This window comes from Hyperolius riggenbachi, chromosome 8, assembly GCF_040937935.1.
Source record: "Hyperolius riggenbachi isolate aHypRig1 chromosome 8, aHypRig1.pri, whole genome shotgun sequence".
NCBI classification, from domain to species: domain Eukaryota; kingdom Metazoa; phylum Chordata; class Amphibia; order Anura; family Hyperoliidae; genus Hyperolius; species Hyperolius riggenbachi.
This window is the reverse complement of record NC_090653.1, coordinates 169,323,792-169,347,939: the sequence shown is the minus strand read 5'-3', so window position 1 is coordinate 169,347,939 and position 24,148 is coordinate 169,323,792. Positions and strand designations below refer to the sequence as shown.

General features: G+C 44.7%; 1 protein-coding gene across 3 annotated transcripts in view; it reads right to left on the bottom strand.

The window, feature by feature from the left end:
* Nucleotides 1-9,238: 9,238 nt before the first annotated feature.
* Nucleotides 9,239-24,148, bottom strand: part of LOC137527183 (relaxin receptor 1-like) — a 467,519-nt gene continuing 452,609 nt past the window's right edge. For all 3 annotated transcript variants that reach the window (XM_068247656.1, XM_068247657.1, XM_068247658.1), the window contains 4 exons: nt 23,778-24,007; nt 19,526-19,936; nt 12,031-12,246; nt 9,239-10,093 (listed from right to left, as the gene is read on the bottom strand). In XM_068247656.1, coding sequence (XP_068103757.1) covers nt 9,906-10,093; nt 12,031-12,246; nt 19,526-19,936; nt 23,778-24,007 — 1,045 coding nt within the window. In that variant the 3' untranslated portion in view covers nt 9,239-9,905. The remainder of the gene's footprint in view (nt 10,094-12,030; nt 12,247-19,525; nt 19,937-23,777; nt 24,008-24,148) is intronic.

Here is a 24,148-nt window from a genome sequence, read left to right as displayed (position 1 = left end):
AAGATGTCACCAATAGTCTGTGCTTTTTTAAATGCTACTAGTGGCTGGGGTGGTAAGCTGTTTTTAAGAACTGGATCCTCAAGTAGGAGTGACCTGTTTTTACTGAAAGCCCATTTGGTTTTGCCATGGGAGAATAGTCAAAAGTGAACACACTCGACCCTTTAGTGGGTTTTTTGTGTTCTCTTCTTTTAGTAAGTTCTAGCCTATCCTTGGTAATGGCCTTTCTGATGGGTTTGTCTAGGTTATTTTCATTGTAACCTTGGGCTAGGAGCCTCTGTTTGAGATCCTCCGCCTGTTTCAATAAGTCTCCCAGTTCGGTGCTGTTTCTGTGTAAACGCAGAAATTGGCCATAGGGGAGAGATTCTGTAACATGTTTGGGATGATAGCTGTTGGAGTGCAGTATAGTATTAGAGGCTGTGGGTTTACGACATCCTCTAGTGAGGATTCCTTCTTGTGAGATAACTAGTTTGACGGTCTAGAAAATGAAGACTTTCTTCTGACCATTCCATGGTAAAATGCATATTTACATTGTTTTGGTTTAGATCAGGGGTGCCCACACTTTTTCGGCTCGCGAGCTACTTTAAAATTTGCCAAGTCCAGGAGATCTACCAACATTTAAAGTGTTGCAGACCCCCCCCCCCCCCCCGTCACGAATAGCCCCCAGGTACAAGTGCCTCCAGTATAGGTAGCTAAGTATAGGTTCCTTCAGCAAAGGTAGCTGGGTACAGGTGCCTTTAGCATAGGTAGGTGGGGATAGGTACCTTTAGCATAGGTAGGTGGGGATAGGAGCCTTTAGCATAGGTAGGTGGGGATAGGTGCCTTTAGCATAGGTAGGTGGGGATGGGTCCCATTAGTATAGGTAGGTGGGGATGGGTCCCTTTAGCATAGGTAAGTAGGTGGGGGTGGGTCCCTTTAGCATAGGTAGGTAGGTGGGGGTGGGTCCCTTTAGCATAGGTAGGTAGGTGAGGGTGGGTCCCTTTAGCATAGGTAGGTAGGTGGGGATGGGTCCCTTTAGCATAGGTAGGTAGGTGGGGATGGTTCCCTTTAGCATAGGTAGGTAGGTGGGGATGGGTCCCTTTAGCATAGGTAGGTGGGGATGGGTCCCTTTAGCATAGGTAGGTGGGGATGGGTCCCTTTAGCATAGGTAGGTGGGGATGGGTCCCTTTAGCATAGTTAGGTGGGGATGGGTCCCTTTAGCATAGGTAGGTGGGGATGGGTCCCTTTAGCATAGGTAGGTGGGGATGGGTCCCTTTAGCATAGGTAGGTGGGGATGGGTCCCTTTAGTATAGGTAGGTGGGGGATGGGTCCCTTTAGTATAGGTAAGTAGGATAGGTGCCTCTAGCGTAGGTAGGTGGGGATGGGTCCCTTTAGTATAGGTAGGTGGGGGATGGGTCCCTTTAGTATAGGTAGGTAGGTGGGGATGGGTCCCTTTAGCATAGGTAGGTAGGTGGGGATGGGTCCCTTTAGCATAGGTAGGTAGGTGGGGATGGGTCCCTTTAGCATAGGTAGGTAGGAGGGGATGGGTCCCTTTTGCATAGGTAGGTAGGTGGGGATGGGTCCCTTTAGCATAGGTAGGTAGGTGGGGATGGGTCCCTTTAGCATAGGTAGGTGGGGATGGGTCCCTTTAGCATAGGTAGGTGGGGATGGGTCCCTTTAGCATAGGTAGGTGGGGATGGGTCCCTTTAGCATAGTTAGGTGGGGATGGGTCCCTTTAGCATAGGTAGGTGGGGATGGGTCCCTTTAGCATAGGTAGGTGGGGATGGGTCCCTTTAGTATAGGTAGGTGGGGGATGGGTCCCTTTAGTATAGGTAAGTAGGATGGGTGCCTCTAGCGTAGGTAGGTGGGGATGGGTCCCTTTAGTATAGGTAGGTGGGGGATGGGTCCCTTTAGTATAGGTAAGTAGGATAGGTGCCTCTAGCATAGGTAGGTAGGGATAGGTTGCATTAGCATAGGTAGGATGGGTGCTCAATCACTTACCTCTCTCCAGCGGCGATGTCTGGTCTCCCCTCTCGGACTCGGAGCGATCCGGTGTAGCGTGAGCAGCCCCGCATGCGCAGTAGGAGCCAGCGTCCTGTGCAGCCACCGTCCAGCGTGTGCGCGTGTGCCCGGCGCCGCCAGCCAGCCATGACGTCGCGTCAAGGCCTCTTCAGCCGCGCCTCCTCTCTCTTCCCCGCTTCCTATTGGCTGGCGGCTGGCAGCAAAATATGATGGGAAAGCTGCCGGCCGCAAATTTTGATGGGACGCGGCCGAGAGGCCGCGATCTACCAAATAGGCGGTCGCGATCTACCGGTAGATCGCGATCGACCTATTGGGCACCCCCGGTTTAGATAGTTCAAAAAGCATTTGAAGAGTGGAACGCCCTGGGCCCTGACCAAAAGGTCAGGACGTCAAGGTCAGGACGTCATCCAGATATCTGGACCACATCTTCAGGGCCGAGCGATAGGGATTGATAGATGAGGGGATGTAGAGTACTCCCAGGCCCCCAAAAACAAGTTTGCATAGGTACAAGCGACCGGGGTCCCCATTGCGGTTCCTGAGATCTGCAGGTACCATGTGTCCCCGAAGAGGAAAGCGTTATGTGTGAGAACGAACTCCAGACATTCACACACAAAATCGTTGAAAGAGGTATCTTTTTTGTTTCTGTTCAAATACATCCTCACAGCACTTAGGCCATCAAGGTGTGGGATCCTGCTGTATAGGCTGGTGATGTCAATGGTCACCAGCAGATCTCGTTTGCACCACGATGAGGACCCCAGGCCCTCAAGAACATCAATAGTGTCACTGAGATAGGAAGGGAGGTGGGACAATAAAGGCCGGAGGACGTGGTCCAGATACCTGGAGAGTCTTTCCGTGACCGACCCCAAGCCCGACACAATGGGCCGGCCTGGGAGATCGGTTAGGGATTTGTGAATTTTGGGCAAAAAATACCACACGGGTTTCACTGGAAAGGAAGGCAATAGGTTACTAGTCAAAGCAGGTGTAATAATACAATACAATAATACAATAACATTTCTATAGCGCTTTTCTCCCGTAGGACTCAAAGCGCTTAGGCTCTCTCAGATTCAGTGTAAGAAAACCATTCTCTACCCCTCTTCTGAGGAGTGACCTCAGGGCAGAGTGATAACTTGCCGTGGGGTCTCCTCTGAGGGGTTTGTAAGTGGTGGTGTCTGATAGCTGTCTCAAGGCTTCAGCCTTGTACTTAGTGGTGGGGAGTAGAACAACTGATCCATCTTTGTCAGCCTTGTGAATTGTAAGGTTTTAGCCAGCGGAGGGCTCTACTCTCAACTGGAGTTAGGTTAGCAGTCTCTGTAGGATAGACTAAAGCTTTGATCTTGCTGTCAATTTATTTTTCGAAGAGATCGATGCAGGAGCCTGCTACAGTAGGAAAGGGCATTGTAGATTTGCATGGTTTGAACTTTATGGAATCATACAGTGGTACTTCAACCAGAGCTGAATTCACCAAGAGTTCAGTTAGGGCAGAAATCTCCCCAAGTTCTTTATCATTCCAGGACTCGGTTGGGCTAAAGCCAAGTGGGCCTACGAATGATTGCTCGGTATTTTGGGGACCCATTAGGGATAGAGTCTCCTCTTTCTTCATTTTCCCAAAATGGTGCTGTATGTTAAGCTTCCTGACTCCTTTGTACAGATCTACCTTAAATTGTGAATAGTTGAACTGTTGAGTCAAAGAAAAGTTCAGTCCTTTATTAAGGAGGCTCTCTACTCCCTCCGGTAATTCCACCGAGGTTAAGTTCACCAAACTCGTTTTGATGTGTGAAGGCATCTCGGCTAGTAGGTTACCTTCCTCTTCTTCCCTTTCTCTCGTGGTTTGTCTTACCAGGTGCCTTTTTTTGTCTCTTCCCTCTCCCTCTCCCCCGTCAGCTGGATTGGGAGTTGTTTTTTTAGGGTTACGCTTGGGACGAGGCTTCGGGGTATCTTCGCCACTTGAGTCTGAGTCAGTGGTCCAATATCCCCTAGGTTTTCTGGGGGTATTGGGTTTTCCTCTAGGTTTTGAGCCGGGACTTGTACCCAGGAGAATATCCGGCCAAACGTATAATCCTCCCTATCGCGAAGGAACTTGTGCAACTTGCGGGCTTTTATGTTGTCTTGCACAGATGCTAAATTTTTATCGATTTTCTTGATGGCAGTCTTAAAATGTTCTTCAGTAACGAGTTTTTTATACTCAGCTTTATTTTCAGAGATGGCAGTGGTGAGTAGGTCTAATTCTATTTTACTTCTATTGAGCACAATGTCTTGCAGGCGAGCTGAGTGCTCCAAAAATTCCTGTCCTCTCCAGAGTTAGACATATCCGGTACACAATACCAAAAAAAAAAAAAACAAGTAGTACACAAATTCTAGGAGAACTGGCAGGCACTCGGGTTCACTGGGATTGGCAGGTTGCTGTGCTTAAACACCCAGTAAACTGTGTGCTCAAGACCTTTTCTCCATGTGCCTTCGCAAGGCACTTGTCCCTACGTGGGTGATGGCCTTTCCACGGCTCAAGTTTTGGAGGCAGAGAGAACAGATGGCATTGCTCCGATCTGAGGCAGACACACTAAAACATTTCCAAACCGCTGAGCCACCCTGGGGTGATGGCACTATGGTGGCATCAGCAGCTGACCTTGAAGGGCATGTTGGCTGGCTGTACATAGGTGGCGATACATGGCGCCGGACACTGCCACCAGCTGTTTCTGATGACGAGCTCCCCCTGCTTCTTCCAGGAACCCGTTGCCCCCTACTCCTCTCTGACGCCCTCTCTGAACTGTCCCCCTGTTCATCTCCTCTATTGGGAACATACGTGGGATCCGTATCATCGTCATCATCATAATCATCCTGTCCAGCTTTGTTTGCCTCAGACACCTCCAAAACTGCACCAACAGCAGGTACTTCATTATCCCCCTCCGCACACATTACATCCATAGTGTCGCCTAACTCAGACATATGAGGTGGTGTAACTTGCTTAGCGCTTTCATCTGGTTGTAACAATAATGGCTGTGCATCAGTGATTTCCCCACCAAATAACTCCTGCGAACTGTCAAACGTAGCAGATGTGGTACTTGGAGTAGCGCTGGTGGCTGTGGAAGATGAGGTGTTCTGTGTTAAATAGTCAACCACGTCTTGACAATCTTGGGAGTTGATGGGACGTGCCTTATTCTGAGCACTGTACTTTGGTCCAGGGCAGCACGAAATCACATCACCACGACCTCGCACAGACCTGCCGGGTGGCCTTCCTCTGGGTCTGCCTCTGCCTCTACCTGTTTTGTCCCTTTTGTCCATATTGGGGGGGGGGGGATGAAGTGAAAGGTATGCACTGACTTGAGTAATACAATGTGCAGTCACACAGGTGCAGTTAACAGGTATGCACGGAGTGGTATATCGTAGGTAGGTGGGTGCACTGAACACAACAGGTAGGTATATGCAATGATGGGTATTATAAATGTGCACCTGTCACACACAGACAGGTACCGGACAGGCACAGTGACACTGCGTGTGCTCACGTAGGTGGGTGGGTGCACTGAAGTGAACAACAGGTAGAAGTAGGTATATGCAGTGATTGGTATTACAATGTGCACCTGTCACACAGACAGGTACCAGACAGGCACAGTGACACTGCGTGCACTCACATAGGTGGGTGGGTGCACTGAAGTGAACAACAGGTAGTTGTAGGTATATGCAGTGATGGGTATTACAATGTGCACCTGTCACACACACACACACAGGTACTGGACAGGCACAGTGATACTGCGTGCGCTCACGTAGGTGGGTGGGTGCACTGAAGTGAACAACAGGTAGTAGTAGGTATATGCAGTGATGGGTATTACAATGTGCACCTGTCACACACACACACACAGGTACCGGACAGGCACAGTGACACTGCGTGCACTCACGTAGGTGGGTGGGTGCACTGAAGTGAACAACAGGTAGGTAGGTATATGCAGTGATGGGTATTACAATGTGCACCTGTCACACACACAGGTACCGGACAGGCACAGTGACACTGCGTGCGCTCACGTAGGTGGGTAGGTGCACAATGAACAACAGGTAGGTATATGCAGTGATGGGTAATGTGCACCTGTCACACACACAGGTAGTTACTGAATATGCTGGGCCTGGCAGCGGCACACACAGTAGGAATTACCAAGGCTGTCTATGCAACAAGTGTCAGTGGGACACACACACCAAAAAAAAAATAGATCACAAGAACAGGATTAGCTCTCAAAATAGCTGTTGTACCCCATAACAGCTCTTTTGAGAGCTAATCCTGTTCTTGGGATCTATTTTTTTTTGTTGGTGTGTGTTTTTTTAGCAATAAGAATCAGCAAGGAGCAAGCTAAGAAGCCTACAAGAGCCTTACTAAGCTTTCCCTATGAGAGTCTGCAGCAGCTATCCCTTCACTAATTACTGCAAGCACTCGAGTGAGTCCAAAGCCTGACGCTGCCTGCCTTTTATAAGGGGCTACAATGTGCCTGTTGACTGTGATGCAGAGGGTCAGAGTTGACCCTCATGATGCACTATGGGGGCGAACCGAACTTCCGGAAAATTTTACGGTTCTCCGTGATCGCGAACCCCGGAAGTTTGCCGGGAACCGTTCGCCGGCGAACCGTTCGGGCCATCTCTATCTATCTCAGACACACTAGATACCAAAAGTCAAGTAACCAAACACGACATATTAAAACTACTTTACTGTACACTGGATCTGTGACAGATACACCAACTGAAAGGTATTCAGGTTGTTATCCCTTTTCTTCTTCTCTAGTTTCTCTTTTCTTTACTTCCTTCCCTCTCTTTAGGTTTACATTCTTTATGTAAATGCTAGCAAATCAATAAACAACATCCTAAGAATAAAATCCCTGAGAGTGGTTAGAGAACCCTAGTTCTCACATGGTCCCAATGTAATTAAACCATTTTGTTCTGAAATATTTCTACCAATGTCATAGAATTAAGCCATCATAACAAGTAGTATCAGTCTTACCATATTGTATATCCTACTATGTACTACTTAGTAAACCGTAAGATAATGGTGAAAAATGTTCAATTTGTGACATATGGATTACCTTTCTTGGCACAATACTCTTATTGTTAAGTCTATTATATTATACACTATAATTGTAACTTTCTACAAATGACTCTTCAATTATAATGTTTGTATTTGTTGAAAACTTTAATAAAAATACAGAGGTTATCATTCATAAAGCATTACTGCATGCGAAAATGCTGAAATCAGCTGACTTTACCGAGCACTTAGCAAAATTTAAATTCATAAAAGCTGTTACCGCATGAAAAGCTTGAATTACCGAGCAGTGAGATAAATTACCGCCTTGCGCGGTGATTATCTCAACACATGACACTAAATGTCAATTCATAAAGATTAGAGCAGGCGGTATTGGGACACAGAATACCGCTTGCTTGGAGGAGGCGATAAGCATGCGGGTAAGAGCAAAGTAGGCTATGCAGGGAGCCAAAGTCTCTGCGAGTCTGTGCAGGGAGCCAAACTCTGTGTGAGTCAGTCTGTTCCAGTCTGTGCAGGGTGCCGAAGTATGTGTGAGTCAGTCTGTTCCAGTCTGTGCAGGGTGCCGAAGTCTGTGTGAGTCAGCCTGTTCCAGTCTGTGCAGGGTGCCGAAGTCGGTGTGCGTCAGTCTGTTCGGGTATGTGCAGGGAGTCGAAGTCTGTGTGAGTCAGTCTGTTCGAGTCTGTGCAGGGAGCTGAAGTCTCTGCGAGTCTGTGCAGGAAACCATAATTACAGCTTGTAACAAAAGAGAGACAACCACACTTCTGCTGTACCACTCAATAGGCTGCGGTAATTTACCGAACTATAAAGGCAGCGGTGAAAATGTTTATGAATTAGCACAAAGGTATAAAATACCGAATGCGGTATTTTCCCGCCCAGATTTTTTTTTACTGAACACACTTTTATGAATGATAGTCAAAGTGAAAAAAAAAGAAAGTGAAAGAAAAAATTGCACTATGTGAGTGTTCTCACATGAGCAATGAGCTTTGTTTCCGAACGCAAATGCGAGTCCTGCACCATTTCCTGAGCGTTTGCCCTTCAACGCAAGGTATAGGAAAGTTGCGTAGCACTCTAAAAAGCACTTTTGTGAGCACTTTTGCTCACAATGTATATTAGATACATTCAGTTCCAGGTCAAAGAGTTCACTTCCTGATTGTCTTCAGTTAGAAAATCTCAAATCGCAGGACAAAAGCGCTTAACAAAGTACAAATCGCTATGAAAGAGCAGGGAGATGCACTTTAAAACGCTCTCACATTCAGCTCTCACAAAAGCGTTCAGCGATTGCGCTGGCGATTTATAATGTGAACTACGCCTTAAAGAAAATACTTCAGCCTCCATACGCCTCTGACCTCAGGTGTGCTTTTTGTTAGGGACAAAAAGACAGAATTGAGATGGCCTAAATCCTTAGAACATCTGTGCTTATAATTCTTAAAAACTCTGAACAGTAGTATTTAAGAGAACTGATTTATGTGGCATTATACTTTGTCACTACAGTGAATTTTAAAGAGGCACTGTAGTGACGTATAATACAATGTAGTAAATTATTCAGGATTCCACTTTTATGGTATCTTTACTGGTTTCAGCATCAGAAACACCTCCTATCTATATACTGCTGTATATTGAATGTAGCTCCGCCCTCCCAGTGATGTTTAACCGTGGCTGAACCCCCCCCCCCCCCCGAGCATTGTGTGAAACCAGGTATATTCTTTACTGGCTTCAGAATTCAAAAGCAAACACTCAGCAGAGGTCACCTGGCAGGACTAAAGATGTGACCTGTGATTAATTAAAGAATGTAAATTGGGGAGAGGAGAGATTTAACAATGGGCAAACACTGACAATCATTTATAAAGTAATGTAAAAAAAAAGAAAAAAAAAGAGCAATTTTATTTATAATGTTATTTTCACTACAGTTCCTCTTTAAAGGCAAAAGTGGTCACACCAAAACTTTCAATTGGTTAATATTATTTTCAAGTTTCTGCACTGTGTAAATAGCTAATTGTCAAACAAAACCTATGCCTTGCATTCGTCTCAAAAGTTATCTCACTTTATAGTCTAGAACTTCATGTAGATATAAAATATTAATATAACTGTGTGTGTGAATATATATATATATATATATATATATATATATATATATATATATATACTATATATATATATATACTATATATTATTAAATTTACATTTTATAAATATGTATACATTTCTGTTACACTTATATACATAGCAAGTCTTGTCATAAGGAATTCATAAATATATGTACACGCCACTCTATTTTCATACAGTATAATCTGCTACTCCCTTTACAGCAATGCTACATATACAGTCAATATATCCAGCTTCTGACATTTATTTGGTCTATCTGCTTGGGAGTCCCAATTCAGCACTTCTGTGCTTGGCCCCATCGTCCAGTAGTGTTAACAAGTGAGCGTCTCTTTCCAACTATAGACCATGTCCAGATTTGTTTTCTTTGTAAATTGCTCACATTCTCAAGCACTGGGACTTTCCATTATGCTTCAGGTTGTCTTCCTTAAATTCTCATACTAGATTGCTGGTATTCAACTAGATGCATCTTTACTCATAGAATCTCTTTGATATGTGATCGTCCAGGTTGCAGAGGTTTAGCTAGAAAATGATAAAACATTTCCAAAGAGAAGATTTTTGTACCTTCAAGAAGTACAGTCCTAAAAAGCCTTTGTGTTAAGACCGGAAGGCACAGTCACCTCCTCTAAATTTGGCACTCTCGGGCCAGTCACCAGAAGACTGTGTTTTTCTACCTCATCTGGACTCGTCGTATATTTGTGGAAGGCTCAGTCTTTCAATAGTTAATTCCATATCACAGATTTCCAACTTCCTCCACTTGCTGTAGGCTTAGCGTTTGTGTATAGGTTTGGCAATGTCAGGCCGTGTTGGTGTGGATAGAGACCAAAGTAAAGCTTTTGCCAGATTCTTGCAGTTGGTGTCTTTTACTCTGTAAACATTGCTTGAGCTTTTCTTGAAAGGATGATGTTGTCAGTGTATACAGAATTGGATTCAAAGCACTATTAATGGGTAGAATGAAGATAACAACCCATGAAGTAATGGTCCCTGTAAAATAGAGAGAACTATAAAGAGACTTGCATGCATTGGAGGTGGTATAAATATTTGCAACACACATTTTAGATTAGGGGGCACTGGTTATAAAACAAAGTGCTCATTCGATTTTAGGTACTGCCTTCTTCATAACTCATGTTAAATGTGATGAATGACATGCAGTGTTGCAAATTAACAACACTATACTGCTGCATACACCCTCTTGAGGGAGCTTTCCCTGCTGTAAAGAGAGACCTCTTGCAAGTGATGGATCAAAATATGTGTAATGTTTTCTGAATACATATAATAGTAGTCTTCATTCATTCTATTGACTGATCACTAGTCATTTATTTTTTCACTTCTTTTATTAGCAGACCCCTCTCCCCAGTCTGCAAAATATTTGTCAGATAGTCACGTCAGAACAGCAGTATAGAAGTGACACCCCTAATATTGCATCTGTCAAACAACAGAACAGAAACTGGGGTTGCAGTTACAGTATAATGTAATTCGATTTTCCCAGTAGGTGGTGCAGTTTGTACATACAAAATGTAATCCTATTTATGTTGTTGAAGCAAATTTGAACTAAACCTTCTTATCTGTGCCTGGTTCTCCATAGTGTACCACACAGTACCTATTTTTATTACTCTATTCTAATGTGTATTTCCATCAAACTTCGCTGTCCAGAGGTGCATAATGTATTGTTTCTGTCATGAGGCTGCCAATGTGCTTTGTTCAAATACTGTAAATAACAGCATATATGTACAATATATACTATAACAATTGTTTCAAAAACTGCTGCCTGCCTGAAATTATCTGTACAGATCGCTTTGGGTGTCAAAAGTCTTAACCTGCTGAGCGGTCTGGACGAGCTCAGCTCGTCCAACACCGCCAGAGGCTGCCGCTCAGGCCCTGCTGGGCCGATTTTTGTGAAATAAAAAGCAGCACACGCAGCCGGCACTTTGCCAGCCGCGTGTGCTGCCTGATCGCCGCCGCTCTGCGGCGATTCGCCGCGAGCAGCGGCGAAAGAGGGTCCCCCCAGCCGCCTGAGCCCAGCGTAGCCGGAACAAAAAGTTCCGGCCAGCGCTAAGGGCTGGATCGGAGGCGGCTGACGTCAGGACGTCGGCTGACGTCGATGACGTCACTCCGCTCGTCGCTATGGCGACGATCTAAGCAAAACAAGGAAGGCCGCTCATTGCGGCCTTCCTTGTTTATTCTGGGCGCCGGAGGCGATCGGAAGAACGCCTCCGGAGCGCCCTCTAGTGGGCTTTCATGCAGCCAACTTTCAGTTGGCTGCATGAAATAGTTTTTTTTTTATTTAAAAAAAACCCTCCCGCAGCCACCCTGGCGATTTAATCAGAACGCCAGGGTGGTTAAAGTAAAAGTAATTAATTTTATTATTATTATTATTATTATTATTATTTTTGTAGTAAAATATACTTTTTTTTTAACACTGATAATTTTATGCATATGCACTGCATATAGCGTGTGATAACCTGGATTTTGATGTATATTGCCAGACAATTTTATTGAATATTATAAACTTTTCTTACATGCAGATTTAATCAATAAATGCTTTTTAATATTGACATCATTAGCGCTGTTTGAGATACTACATTGAAGTCTAGGAAACTACCCAGGCCATCTGTCCTACAAACCAGTCCAAGACAGTTTATAGATTCTAAACCAGAAATTAAATGCAGCTTGGGCTTACAGTAAGTTTTGAAAATTAATAGCTACTGACCATGGTAATAGAGAAGTAATATTGATAGAGTTAAATAGCAAAAAAATGTACTGGACTGATACATATTTATAAGACATGTAAAGGTTACAGAAACAATATTTAAACATTTAACAAAGTAGATGGCTGGAATGAATGTTGCATTAAGAGCTTTTAAAAAGGGAAGTGTCCAGAATGTGGTCCCATTAATAATAATGATCTTATTACACTCAACCTGGAATCTCTGCTTCAGTCAGAGAAACTGCCTTGAGCAGGAAGATCGGAATCCAGCAGAGGGCATCAGTGAATACTATGAAGAAGAACCTTTTGGCAATGGTGACTTCTCGGGAAAAGACACTGCGCTCTGCTGTCTTGGCACCTGTTCTATGAATGGAGTAGAACATGCTGCTGTATGAGAAGACGATGGTGATAAATGCTAGCAGGTTCAGTCCTGGCAAAAGAGAAGATGGTTGCATGAGTTCATTGATCAGATAATTGTTTTTGCTAACGGTGTACATTATTGCAATTATAATAAGATTAACATGGGTTATACATGAGATTAAGATGAAATCTTGGATAAAATAAAATCTAAAATTGAAAACACAACAACCTCATTAGGAGTGTGCAAGCCATGATTTATTATTATTATGATGGGTAACATGTAAACTTTAAGCAGACTATTTTGTTTAAAAACAAGGAAACGCAAGCCACAATTTAACCAGCGAGCCCTGAGACCATAAGGCCAATTCATTTATGAGGAATGATAAATATTGACAGTTACATGTCCTGAAATGATGGAGAGTGACTAGGAAACAGCTGGTTGACTGATGGAGTTACTATAAGGCCCCATTCACACCTAAAAACACAAAGGCGTTTTGCATTTTTGTGCGCTGTTTTTTTCCCCCTCCCGCCGCTCCACTACGCTCTGCGTTTTTGTAAAAAGCGATTTTCAAATCACTTTTTCAGAGCGGTTTTGTAATTCACTCCCTGACACAAATCAGGAAGTGAACTCTTTGACCTGGAAAAGAATAAATACAATGTATATAGTCTTAAAAACCCTTACGCAATCGCTGCACAAAGCGATTTTGTGTTTTCCTATACTTTCCATTATAGCAAAAAATGCCCCAAAAATGGTACAGGCACCGCTTTGCTGAGCGGATCGGAAACGTGAACTCTCTGTGAACTCTCTCATAGGGATTCATTGCACAAGCGTTTTGCGGGCGATTTTGAAAATCGCCTGTGCTTGAAAAAAGGCGGAAAACGCTCCTAGTAAGAATGGGCAGTAGTGTAGCTAAGGAGCTGTGGGCCCTAGTACAACATGGGGTCCCCTCAAGCACTCTATACATAGCAGTTGATATAGAGCACCAAAACCTGCCAAGGACAGCCACAGTATCAGAGAGGTGTAAGCAGGGAAAGGGAACAGTTTGATAACCACTATTCCCAGCATATACAGTATAAAAGTGAGTATTAGCAGGATAGCACCAATGAAAAACTACTACAGCAGCTGAAAATTGTTTTTTTGAAGATTCAAGCTTACATAAAGTGGGGGATTGAAACTTTACAGGAAAACAGTGGAACTCTGCCATTATATGGTCCTATGAAATTACTTACTGTACTGATCACCAGGAAAATGTAAGCAAAACTGGACTATGGCGGTATTTACCCCCTTTCAGGCTAGCTAACATGTCTTCTCTCCTATCCAGTCCTCCTTATGATGGAGAGAATGTGGCATAGAGAGCACAAGTTTTTATGGCTTCAATTCATCAAAGGCTGTTCGATAAAAAAGACAAATCAGGAAAATACCACATTCTGTATTTTAGACCTTTTTTTTGCTAATTCATCAATATTTTCACAGTTGCGGTAGAAATTCAGTAATTTACCGAAGCCCATTGACAAAAACCTGTTCAGTAAAAGCAGAAGAGTGTCTGTTGTTACGTGCTGTTCTCTGTGCACAGACATCATTACAATAGTAAGAGGCATCCCCACATCCCTTTAGATGTGCTCATTTGTTATACTGTTTGTTATACTGCTTCTGCTCGCTATCAATCTGTCTATTAGTCTTTCTTAACACTTTATTTAATTTCTACAGATTAGATGAACTTCCAGGAGACTAAACATGCCCAGCTCAGGTGGTTTCCCAATTGGTTCATCTGCATCTTCAAACAGGAACCTAATGGGTTAAACTGCAGAAGGGTTTCAGGCGAAACCTGTTTTGTTACGTGTTCTCTTTGCTTGCTGCCTGGGGGGTAAAAAAGTTTTTTCCCTCCTGAGAAGCCTGTGGGTCCTATCAATGGGACTTGCAGGAGACAGGGGCTGTTTCTATTGGCTCCTTGCTCCTGCCAATAATGGGGATATCCACACGGAAGGAATTCTTGCTGGTACACCTCAATGTAAATAGTTCTATTGTGCATTAAACCCACACATTTTGTCTATGTCTCCTCTTTACTTAACCCCCCTGTCGGTATTCCGGAGCTGAGCTTGGGCAAAGACGCCGGAGCTGAAAGAGGTAAGCCCTGGCTGATACCACTGCTCCTATTGTTTTCCTGATCCCGCGCGCGATCAGCGCGGTCACCAGGACTCCAGGCTTCTCTCCCTGGCCACCGGTATCCCCTTTACCTACATTCTTGGCCTGTCGCCTGCACTGACCTCTGCCTGGATTTTGACTACGCTCTGCCTGCCACCTGTGCTGACCTCTGCCTGGATTCTGACTACTCTCTGCCTGCTGCCCAAGACTGATAGCAAATGAAAAAAGTCTGAAAGGAATCACGCTTCTACAGCCCCAATTGTGATGTCACCCTCTGTGCCATTCCCGGTTTCAAAATAAACTGTACCCCAAAGAGGTGTATTAGGTTTATATATGTACATACTATAAAGTCTGGTGCCTTATTTGTACAGTTTCACAATTTTTTAAGTTTATTTATACACTGAATTGTTTCAACAATTTTGTATTCCAGTCTTTTATTTATACGCAGGATTTCTACCAGGATTTAATTCTTATATATCTTGGTGAGTTAAGACTTAAGAATTGTAGGCCTAAAATTCTTGAAAAAAAAGTACTGCTTTTAGATCCATAAATCCAGACAGAATTGCACCACCAGGGAGGTTAAACAGTTCATTTGTTTTCATCACCTGTTATAAGTCACTGCACTCTCCTCTGTACCAAATCCTAGATAACACTGTTTATTTATCTCTGAGCTGATAAAAAGGCTACAGAGTTGAAAAGGAATGACCTCCCCCAGGGAATTAAATGGCAGGACCAATTAGTAAAGAAGTGTAAAATAAACATTGCAGGAGAAGACATATGCAACAAGTGAGTAGGATATAGACTGTGTTCCTTATTTTCATTTCCTCTGGGCAGGAAGTTGTTGAATCAAAGCTAACCTATGCTTCCAATGTATTCATAATTTATAATCTACCTAAACACCCATTGTGCCATTGAAAGAATGACAAGAAACATATAGGACCTAAACTGAATATAGAAAAACATATTCCATTAATTGCTGAAATTAGGGGTGAGTTCACGAATGCTAACCACTGTGTTCCGTCTGAGTTGGGACAGAAACAGAGCCTTTATACATGCAGGCCAAGAAATAGGGGGTTAACCACTTGCCGACCGCCCACTGCACAGAGGCGGCCGGCAAGTGGATCCTGCAAGGACCGCCGCATGTACAATTGGTGGCGGTCCTTGTACAGGCATGGGCGGAGCCATCGCGTCATTCGTGATGCGATCAGCCACCGGCGCCTGGCTCCGCTCCCTCGCGCTGTAACCCGCCGGCCATTTGGAAGCGCCGGGGAGTTACTAGCACCCGGATCGCCGCATACAAAGTGTATAATACACTTTGTAATGTATACAAAGTGTATTATACAGGCTGCCTCCTGCTCTGGTGGTCCCTGTGTCCGAGGGACCACCAGGGCAGGCTGCAGCCACCCTAGTCTGCACCCAAGCACACTGATTTCCCCCCCCCTGCCCCCTGATCGCCCACAGCACCCCTCAGATCCCCCCCTGCCCACCCCCCAGACCACTGTTTGCACCCAATCACCCCCCTAATCACCCATCAATCACTCCCTGTCACTATCTGTAAACGCTATTTTTTTTTATTCCCTAAACTGCCCCCTGCTCCCTCCTGATCACCCCCCACCCCTCAGATTCTCCCCAGACCCCCCCCCCCCTGTGTACTGTATGCATCTATCCCCCTGATCACCTGTCAATCACCCATCAATCACCCCCTGTCACTGCCACCCATCAATCAGCCCCTAACCTGCCCCTTGCGGGCAATCTGATCACCCACCCACACCAATAGATCACCCGCAGATCCGACGTCAAATCACCTCCCAAGTGCAGTGTTTACATCTGTTCTCTACCCTAAACACCCACTAATTACCCATCAATCACCCATCAATCACCCCCTATCACCACCTGTCACTGTTACCCATCAGATCAGACCCTAATCTGCCCCTTGCGGGCACCCAATCACCCGCCTACACGCTCAGATTGCCCTCAGACCCCCCCTTATCAATTCGCTCACCATACTCCTAACGGAATACCTTGGGGTGTCTTCTTTCTAAAATGGGGTCATTAGTGGGGTTCCTATACTGCCCTGGCATTTTAGGGGCCATAAACCGTGAGGAGTAGTCTTAAAACAAAAATGACCTGTGAAATCCTAAAGGTACTCATTGGACTTTGGACCCCTTAGCGCAGTTAGGGTGCAAAAAAGTGCCACACATGTGGTATCGCCGTACTCAGGAGAAGTAGTATAATGTGTTTTGGGGTGTATTTTTACACATACCCATGCTGAGTGGGAGAAATATCTCTGTAAATGGACAATTGTGTGTAAAAAAAAAATCAAACAATTGTCATTTACAGAGATATTTCTCCCACCCAGCATGGGTATGTGTAAAAATACACCCCAAAACACATTATACTACTTCTCCTGAGTACGGCAATACCACATGTGTGGCACTTTTTTGCAGCCTAACTGCGCTAAGGGGCCCAAAGTCCAATGAGCACCTTTAGGCTTTACAGGGGTGCTTACAAATTAGCACCCCCCAAAATGCCAGGACAGTAAACATACCCCACAAATGACCCCATTTTGAAAAGTAGACACTTCAAGGTATTCAGAGAGGGGCATGGTGAGTCCGTGGCAGATTTCATTTTTTTTGTCACAAGTTAGCAGAAATGGAAACTTTTTTTTTTTTCTTGTCACAAACTGTCATTTTCCGCTAACTTGTGACAAAAAAATAATATCTTCTATGAACTCACTATGCCTCTCAGTGAATACTTTGGGATGTCTTTTTTCCAAAATGGGGTCATTTGGGGGATATTTATACTATCCTGGAATTCTAGCCCCTCATGAAACATGACAGGTGGTCAGAAAAGTCATAGATGCTACATAGTTTGTAAATGCTATAACTTTTACCCAAACCAATAAATATAGACTGAATGGGTTTTTTTTTTTATCAAAAACATGTTTGTCCACATTTTTCGTGCTGCATGTATACAGAAATTTTACTTTATTTGAAAAATGTCAGCACAGAAAGTTAAAAAAAAATCATTTTTTTTGCCAAAATTCATGTCTTTTTTGATGAATATAATAAAAAGTAAAAATTGCAGCAGCAATCAAATAGCACCAAAAGAATGCTTTATTAGTGACAAGAAAAGGAGCTAAAATTCATTTAGGTGGTAGGTTGTATGAGCGAGCAATAAACCGTGAAAACTGCAGTGGTCTGAATGGAAAAAAAGGGTCTGGTCCTTAACCACTTTGTCCGCCTTGACGTATAAAAACGTCAAGGAGGACATGCGCACTCCAGGCCGCGGATTCGGTAGCCCAGGAATCAATGTATCGGGCTATGGTGCCCGATCACTGATTCCTCTCCCCCGCTGAAAAAGCGACAGCTTCTCTCTGAAGCTACGCTTTTTCTGAAGCTATGTCCCTCTAAGCGTACATTGTACGCTTAAAGTGATGTCATGTAAACAAACTCAAGATTGCCATCTTGTGGCCAAAAAGTAAAACTACACCTAAAAGTAAAAAAACATTACAATGCACAAATATTTCCCCAAATAAAACACTATTTATATCCTACCCTCCCAAAAATGCCCACATAAAATGTTTAATAAAAAAAAACAAAAAACATTACTTCAAAAAACAACAACACATAAATATTTACCTAAGGGTCTAAACTTTTTAAATATCTATGTAAAGATGAAATATTTTGCTCTATTTTTTTTTTATAGTCAATAATGATGTGACAGCGCTCCTCTTCCTTTCTACAATTCAAACAGAGATAAACAACCGCACATAGTGCATTACTGTAATCATAAAACACAGATCCCCCACACGTGCATATGTGCTCAAATGTGCGTCACTCGTGATCTCTATAGCCTCTCCACACTAGCAGCTCACCAGATGGACACCACCTCACATTCCAGGTGGATCTAGCGCCTTAGCCTTTTCAAGCGGCCAACTTCAATAAACAGCTTCCACAACGACTTTGTTCACAGTTTGACAATCCACATTTAATGATCAGTTCCACATGTAAAAAATAGCATAAAAACACACATAGTGTAAAACCGTTTGGCTAAAAGTTATGGCCTGCGCGATATCAGCGCACTCACGTATATAGAAGGGTTTCAGGCATCTCGGGCCCCTGATGAGTCCATTGGACGAAACGTGTTGGGCGTGACCAGGAGCGCTGACGTCACTGGGAGTTTAGGTGGAAACGCAGAGGGTCAGGAGACAGGCTGCCACGAGGAGCGGGGAGATCGGGACGCCGACACCGCCAGCAGAGGAGCTTTACTGTTGGGCTGTAAATGCCCGAGATGCCTGAAACCCTTCTATATACGTGAGTGCGCTGATATCGCGCAGGCCATAACTTTTAGAGTAGCAGCTTAAGTGGGCACTTGAGAAAGGATGAGAAGCCTGAAATGTTATGCCTCTGTCTGGTTCGATTTGTATATGGATGTCAGCTACTTTTCTGCAAAATGGAGAAGATTTTCCTATACACTGTATGGCTGAGCTTCCATATGTTATTGTTTTTGGATGCATTTAAAGAGAACCCGAGGTGTGTTTAAAGAATGCTATCTGCATACAGAGGCTGGATCTGCCTATACAGCCCAGCTTCTGTTGCTATCCCAAACCCCACTAAGGTCCCCCTCCACTCTGCAATCCCTCATAAATCACAGCCGTGCTGTGAGGCTGTGTTTACATCTGTAGTGTCAGTCTCAGCTGCTCCCCCGCCTCCTGCATAGCTCCGGTCCCCAATCAGCAGGGAGGGAAGGGATGCAGGCGGGGACTGGAGTTCTGCAGGAGGCAGGGAGAGCAGCAGACTGACACTATAGAGATAAACACAGCCCGCTCTGACAAGCTGTTTGTCAGCAGCGTGGCTGTGATTTATGAGGGATTGCAGAGTGCAGGGGGACCTTAGGGGGGGTTTGGGATAGCAACAGAGGCTGGGCTGTATAGGCAGATCCAGCCTCTGTATGCAGATAATATTCTTCAAAGCCACCTCGGGTTCTCTTTAATGGTTGAATGGTGAAGCCTTCATAGACGATGTTAACATCTCATTAACTATCTCTAAATGTTATTGTTCTTATTATGTACCAGATTGGAAAAGTAAAATTGTCTAGGACTCTAAACCATATTTTCTCAAGTGAGACTTCAGTTACTGAAACTGGAAACTTTCAATGCAACAAGGTTGAAATCTAATAACACTATCAAAATGTTGTGTCTTACCTAGGAAAATGCTGACAGAATATCCTCTTGCTCCATACTTTTCAGTGCTGTCTGACTGCAATGGGAAACACACCCCATTCCGTCCATAGAAGTTGCCAAAAGTGTCATCACTGAAGAAGGGAATTATGGTTATAAGGAAGCCAAGTCCCCAGACAGCTGCTAGAGTGACCATGGTCTGTCCACGTCCTGCTCTGAAGTGACTGAATGGAAAGACAATGCACAAATATTTTTCTAGAGTCATGTATGTGAGCATTAGTACAGACACTTCTGAAGACAGCATGGCCAAAGAGCCAACCAGTTTACACTCCCAGCTTTCCATCCAGACCTGGGCATGCCTGTTGTATTCTCCCTGAAACTTTATATCAAACGCACCAAGGCAGAAAAGATAGAAGCCCATCAGGCAGTCTGCACCTACATAAAAAGATGAAACACATTTTATTAGACAGCCTACAATACTAAAACTGATTAATAAAAATACCGTTTAATATTTAACAAAATACCCCATTGCAAGTCATCTACAGTATAATTTGGCATATGTAACAAAGTAACAGTCTGCTATGGAACCGGTAATTTAAATGAATGTGTGAAGTTTAGGGTTGCCACCCGGCCGGAATCTGGCCGGCCTGGCCGGCAAAACAGCTAAAAAGCCGGACACCGGTATTTAATTATTTCCGGCACGTCATTAGCCGGTAAAAATAGCTGATCACCCTCACACAATTCCCTCCTCTCTTCTCTCGGATTGGCTGGTCACGTACTGCCAGCCAATCACGGGAGTGGCTGTATTTTCCCCCACGCTGCTGAGGACTATAGGAGGAGGAGCCAGGACTGGCTGTGACAGTGAGTGAGTGAGAGAGCTGGCTCCGAGCAGCTACAGCAGAGCACATGGCCTGAATAGTTGCCACTCGTCTCAGCTTGCCTCACACAAGCAGCCAGCTTGTTCAGCTGGGGGAGTGTATGGAGTCACTTGGCTGCTGAGCCTGAGCCACGGACTATGAAGAGAGAGCGAGACACATCAACAGTCAGAGCAGCTCAGCAGAGGATGACAGACAGAGAGGAGAGAGAGAGGCTGGAAATTTGTGGAGAGCCCAACCCCCAGACAACTCGTGGAGAGCCAGGACTCCAGGAGAAGAGAGAGAACGAGACACAGCCAGCCAAACTTTAAGAGACACTGTCCCAGCCCCCCCAGGCAGCAGGCAGAACTGTGGAGAGGAGAGGGGTCCAGACGACTTGTCACAGCTTATGCTGTGTGACAGCAAGGAGAAAGGAGCATCCAAATGACCTGACCCTGTCCAGCAGGTAGAGTGAACACGCACACAGTCACTCTCTCTCTCTCTTTCTTTACACTCTCTCCCCAAACCTCCATCAGCCCCTATCCTCCCTTCCAGACTTTTAAAGGGAAACTAAACCTTTTGAATTAAAATGACATGCACTTACCTGGGGCTTCTCCCAGCCCCCTGCAGCCGTCCTGTCCCACACCGGTCCTCAATGATTCTCTGTTCCCCCACCGCAGGTTATTTTAGTTTTTGCTGACTAAAAGTCAGCAGGCCACTGCGCCTGCGCAGCCCTGGCCACGCATATCCTTCTTCACATTCCCCTTCTATTGCGGAGGAAAATGCGAAGTATATGCGTGGGCACGGCAAAAAGTCGGCAAAAACTAAACTAACCTGCAGCGGGGTAATAGAGGACCATTGAGGACCGTCTGCAGGCGGCTGGTGGGAGAAGGTGAGAGAATCTCATTTTAGTTCAAATGGTTTAGGTACTTTTAAAGCCTGAGATCTCAGAATAGGAATATTTTATACACACCCGGGGGTTCCTCCAGCCCCATAACACTTGCTGTCCTCCTGGGTGCCTTTGTTCAGCTGCAATCAGCCCTGGTAACTGGCTCAGTCGTGGCAAGTCGGGGTCTTCTGTGCATGTGCAGCCCCTCCGTGCATGCGCAGAAGAGCCGACTGATGCGACTGAGCCAGATTACCGGGGCTGATTGCGTCCAAATGGAGGCACTTGGGAGGATGTTGAGGGACGATTCGGTGCTCATGGGACTGGAGGAAGCCCCAGGTGTGTATAAAATCTTCTTCCGAGATCTCAGGTACATGTACCAATTAATGATACAATTCTGTGGCTGATCGATCATTTCCACAGTAATCGGTCAGAAACGATTGGTCATGCCCATTAATGGCCGAATTCCTGCTTGCTAATTGCATTGGAATCAATCCCAAAAACGAGTCGATTCTATTAATCTGATCGACTTGGCTATCAGTAATTCGGTCAATAATGGGCACAACCGATTGTTTCTGATCGATTATTATTGGAAATGATTGATCAGCTGTGGAATTGTATAATTAATGGGCACTTTTAAAGTGTGCCTGTAGGGAAAAAAGTGCCCCTGGGGTTATTTACCTCGTAAAGGGAAGCCTCTGGATCCTAGTGAGGCTTCCCCTGTCCTCAGCAGGGGCGTTCCAGCGCTAGGACCTCCCACCAAGATCTCCATGTTGCCTGCTTATTTGCATGTGTGCATGCGCACTAGCAGTTTCCCGCTCGGCTCATGCAGTAGAGCAGACCCGATCAGGCTTGGTTATTTTCGCCAGAGCCCAAGTGGGAAGCTGCTACTGCTGCGCACAATGGCAACGTGGATTGTTTTTGTTTTCTTTTGTCCCAGGGCAGGATCAGGCTGCCTGAGGAGGCTGGAGGAAGCCTTAGGATTCAGAGGCCTTCTCTTCCAGAGGCAAGTACCACCCATGGGCACTTTTTTTTTTACAGGTGTTCTTTAAACTATTTAAAGGGATCCTAAAGGCAAGGAAAAAAAATGTTTCACTTACCTGGGACTTCTACCTACCCCCTGCAGCCGTCCTGTGCCTTCGCCGGTCCTCAACGATCCTCCATTCCCCCCCAGGGGTTAGTTTCGTTTTTGCCTGCTCAGGGTCGGCGGGCCACTGCGCCTGCACAGCTCTGTCCACGCGTATCCTTCACATTCCCATCCACAATAACGTCCTGCGCAGGATGCTATAGCAGACGGGAATGCGAAGGACATGCTTGGACAGAGCTGTGCAGGCGCAGTGGCCCACCGACTCTGAATTGGCAAACACGAAACTGACCCACGGTGGGAAACCGGAGCATCAGTGAGTGGCTGGGCGGGCACAGGACAGCTGCAGGGGGCTAGTGGAAGCCCCAGGGATCCTTGCCTTTAGGATCCCTTTAACATTTGTTTCTATTTCTGTAAATATTCAACTTTTTTGTGCTATGTTTGAAAAAAGGTCGTAACAAACCCCTCCCACTTTTAGGCCACACCTCCAGGCCACACCCTAAAGCCAGTATTTTTTCAGTCAAAAGGTGGCAACCCTAGTGAAGTTGTAGTCTGACAATCTAAACAGGATATACACAATTTCTCAAGCCAACTCCTTTTACCATCAAAGTATTTATACCAACTTTAAAGTAAACCCGTGACCAATAAAAGTGCAAAAGTTAAATACGTATCCTAGTAGAGGGAAGCAACTAGATGATCCAGAAATGTTTTACAGCCAATTGATGCTTGCTGGGACCCTCATCTCCACAGCTTAGAGTGGTTTGCCTTCTTAAAACAAAAGGAATTTGCTATAATTCAGCTTTAAGTGAACATCTGTGGTTAATCACAATGCACGGCTACCGAATATGCAAATTATTTCTTTATGCCCCTGAAGCAAGGCTTATATCCAGAACCGCGGATATATAGTAAGCCTATAGCTTTAAATTTTATAGAGCCTGCTGTCTGCATGTGGGGTTGATGTGGCTATGTAACATTTACATCTATAGGCATGCTAAACACCAGCAGTTCAGGATGTAAGCCTGGCTCAGGGGCATAAAGAGATAATTTGCATATTCAGAAGCGGTGCATTGTGGGTAACAACAGATGTTCACTTAAAGCTGAATTATCACAAATACCTTTTGTTTTAAGAAGGCAAATCACACCAAGCATTGCTTTTTAGTAGGAGGGCTTTTCGGTCTCTTTTAGTCCCCTATACTTTCCTAGTGGTTTTGGGTCACTCTGAGCTGTTGGCTATACTCTGCTGTTCAATTAGATCATTTAGCACTACTTCAATAATTGGGTTCAAACGCCAAACTATCATTGAAAAATAAACATTACAAAGATAGAGCTAGGAAAAGAAAGGAATTCTCGGAGCTGAAACCCCTCACTGGTGTTGAACCCTGTTGCGCTGAATTGAAATATTTGCTTTTTTAGTCAAATTATATGTTATTTGAAGTCATGAGCTGCACTCACAGCAGAGAGACTTGATTGACATGGCATGCTGGCAGTTTTCCGTAACTATGAAGGATCTCATGCAGATTACAAACAAATTTCCGAAACAAGTGACACAGGCCATGACCCAGACGAAAACTCGGAGCAAGATATTGGCCAGCATGTCTTCAAAGGAGGAGATGCCATCACTGTTGGGCTTACAGCTGCGCACATGAGGAGCATGATTACAGTACTGGAACTTCTTGAAGTATCTGGAAGATAAAGTTAGACAAACATGAAAGCTATATCTAGATATAATAGCAGAGCAGGCTTAATAATTTAGACCTATGGTTATAAAATTGCCGTGCTCAGAATACTGCAAGTCGTTTTGCAATATAATTCCACTGACAATG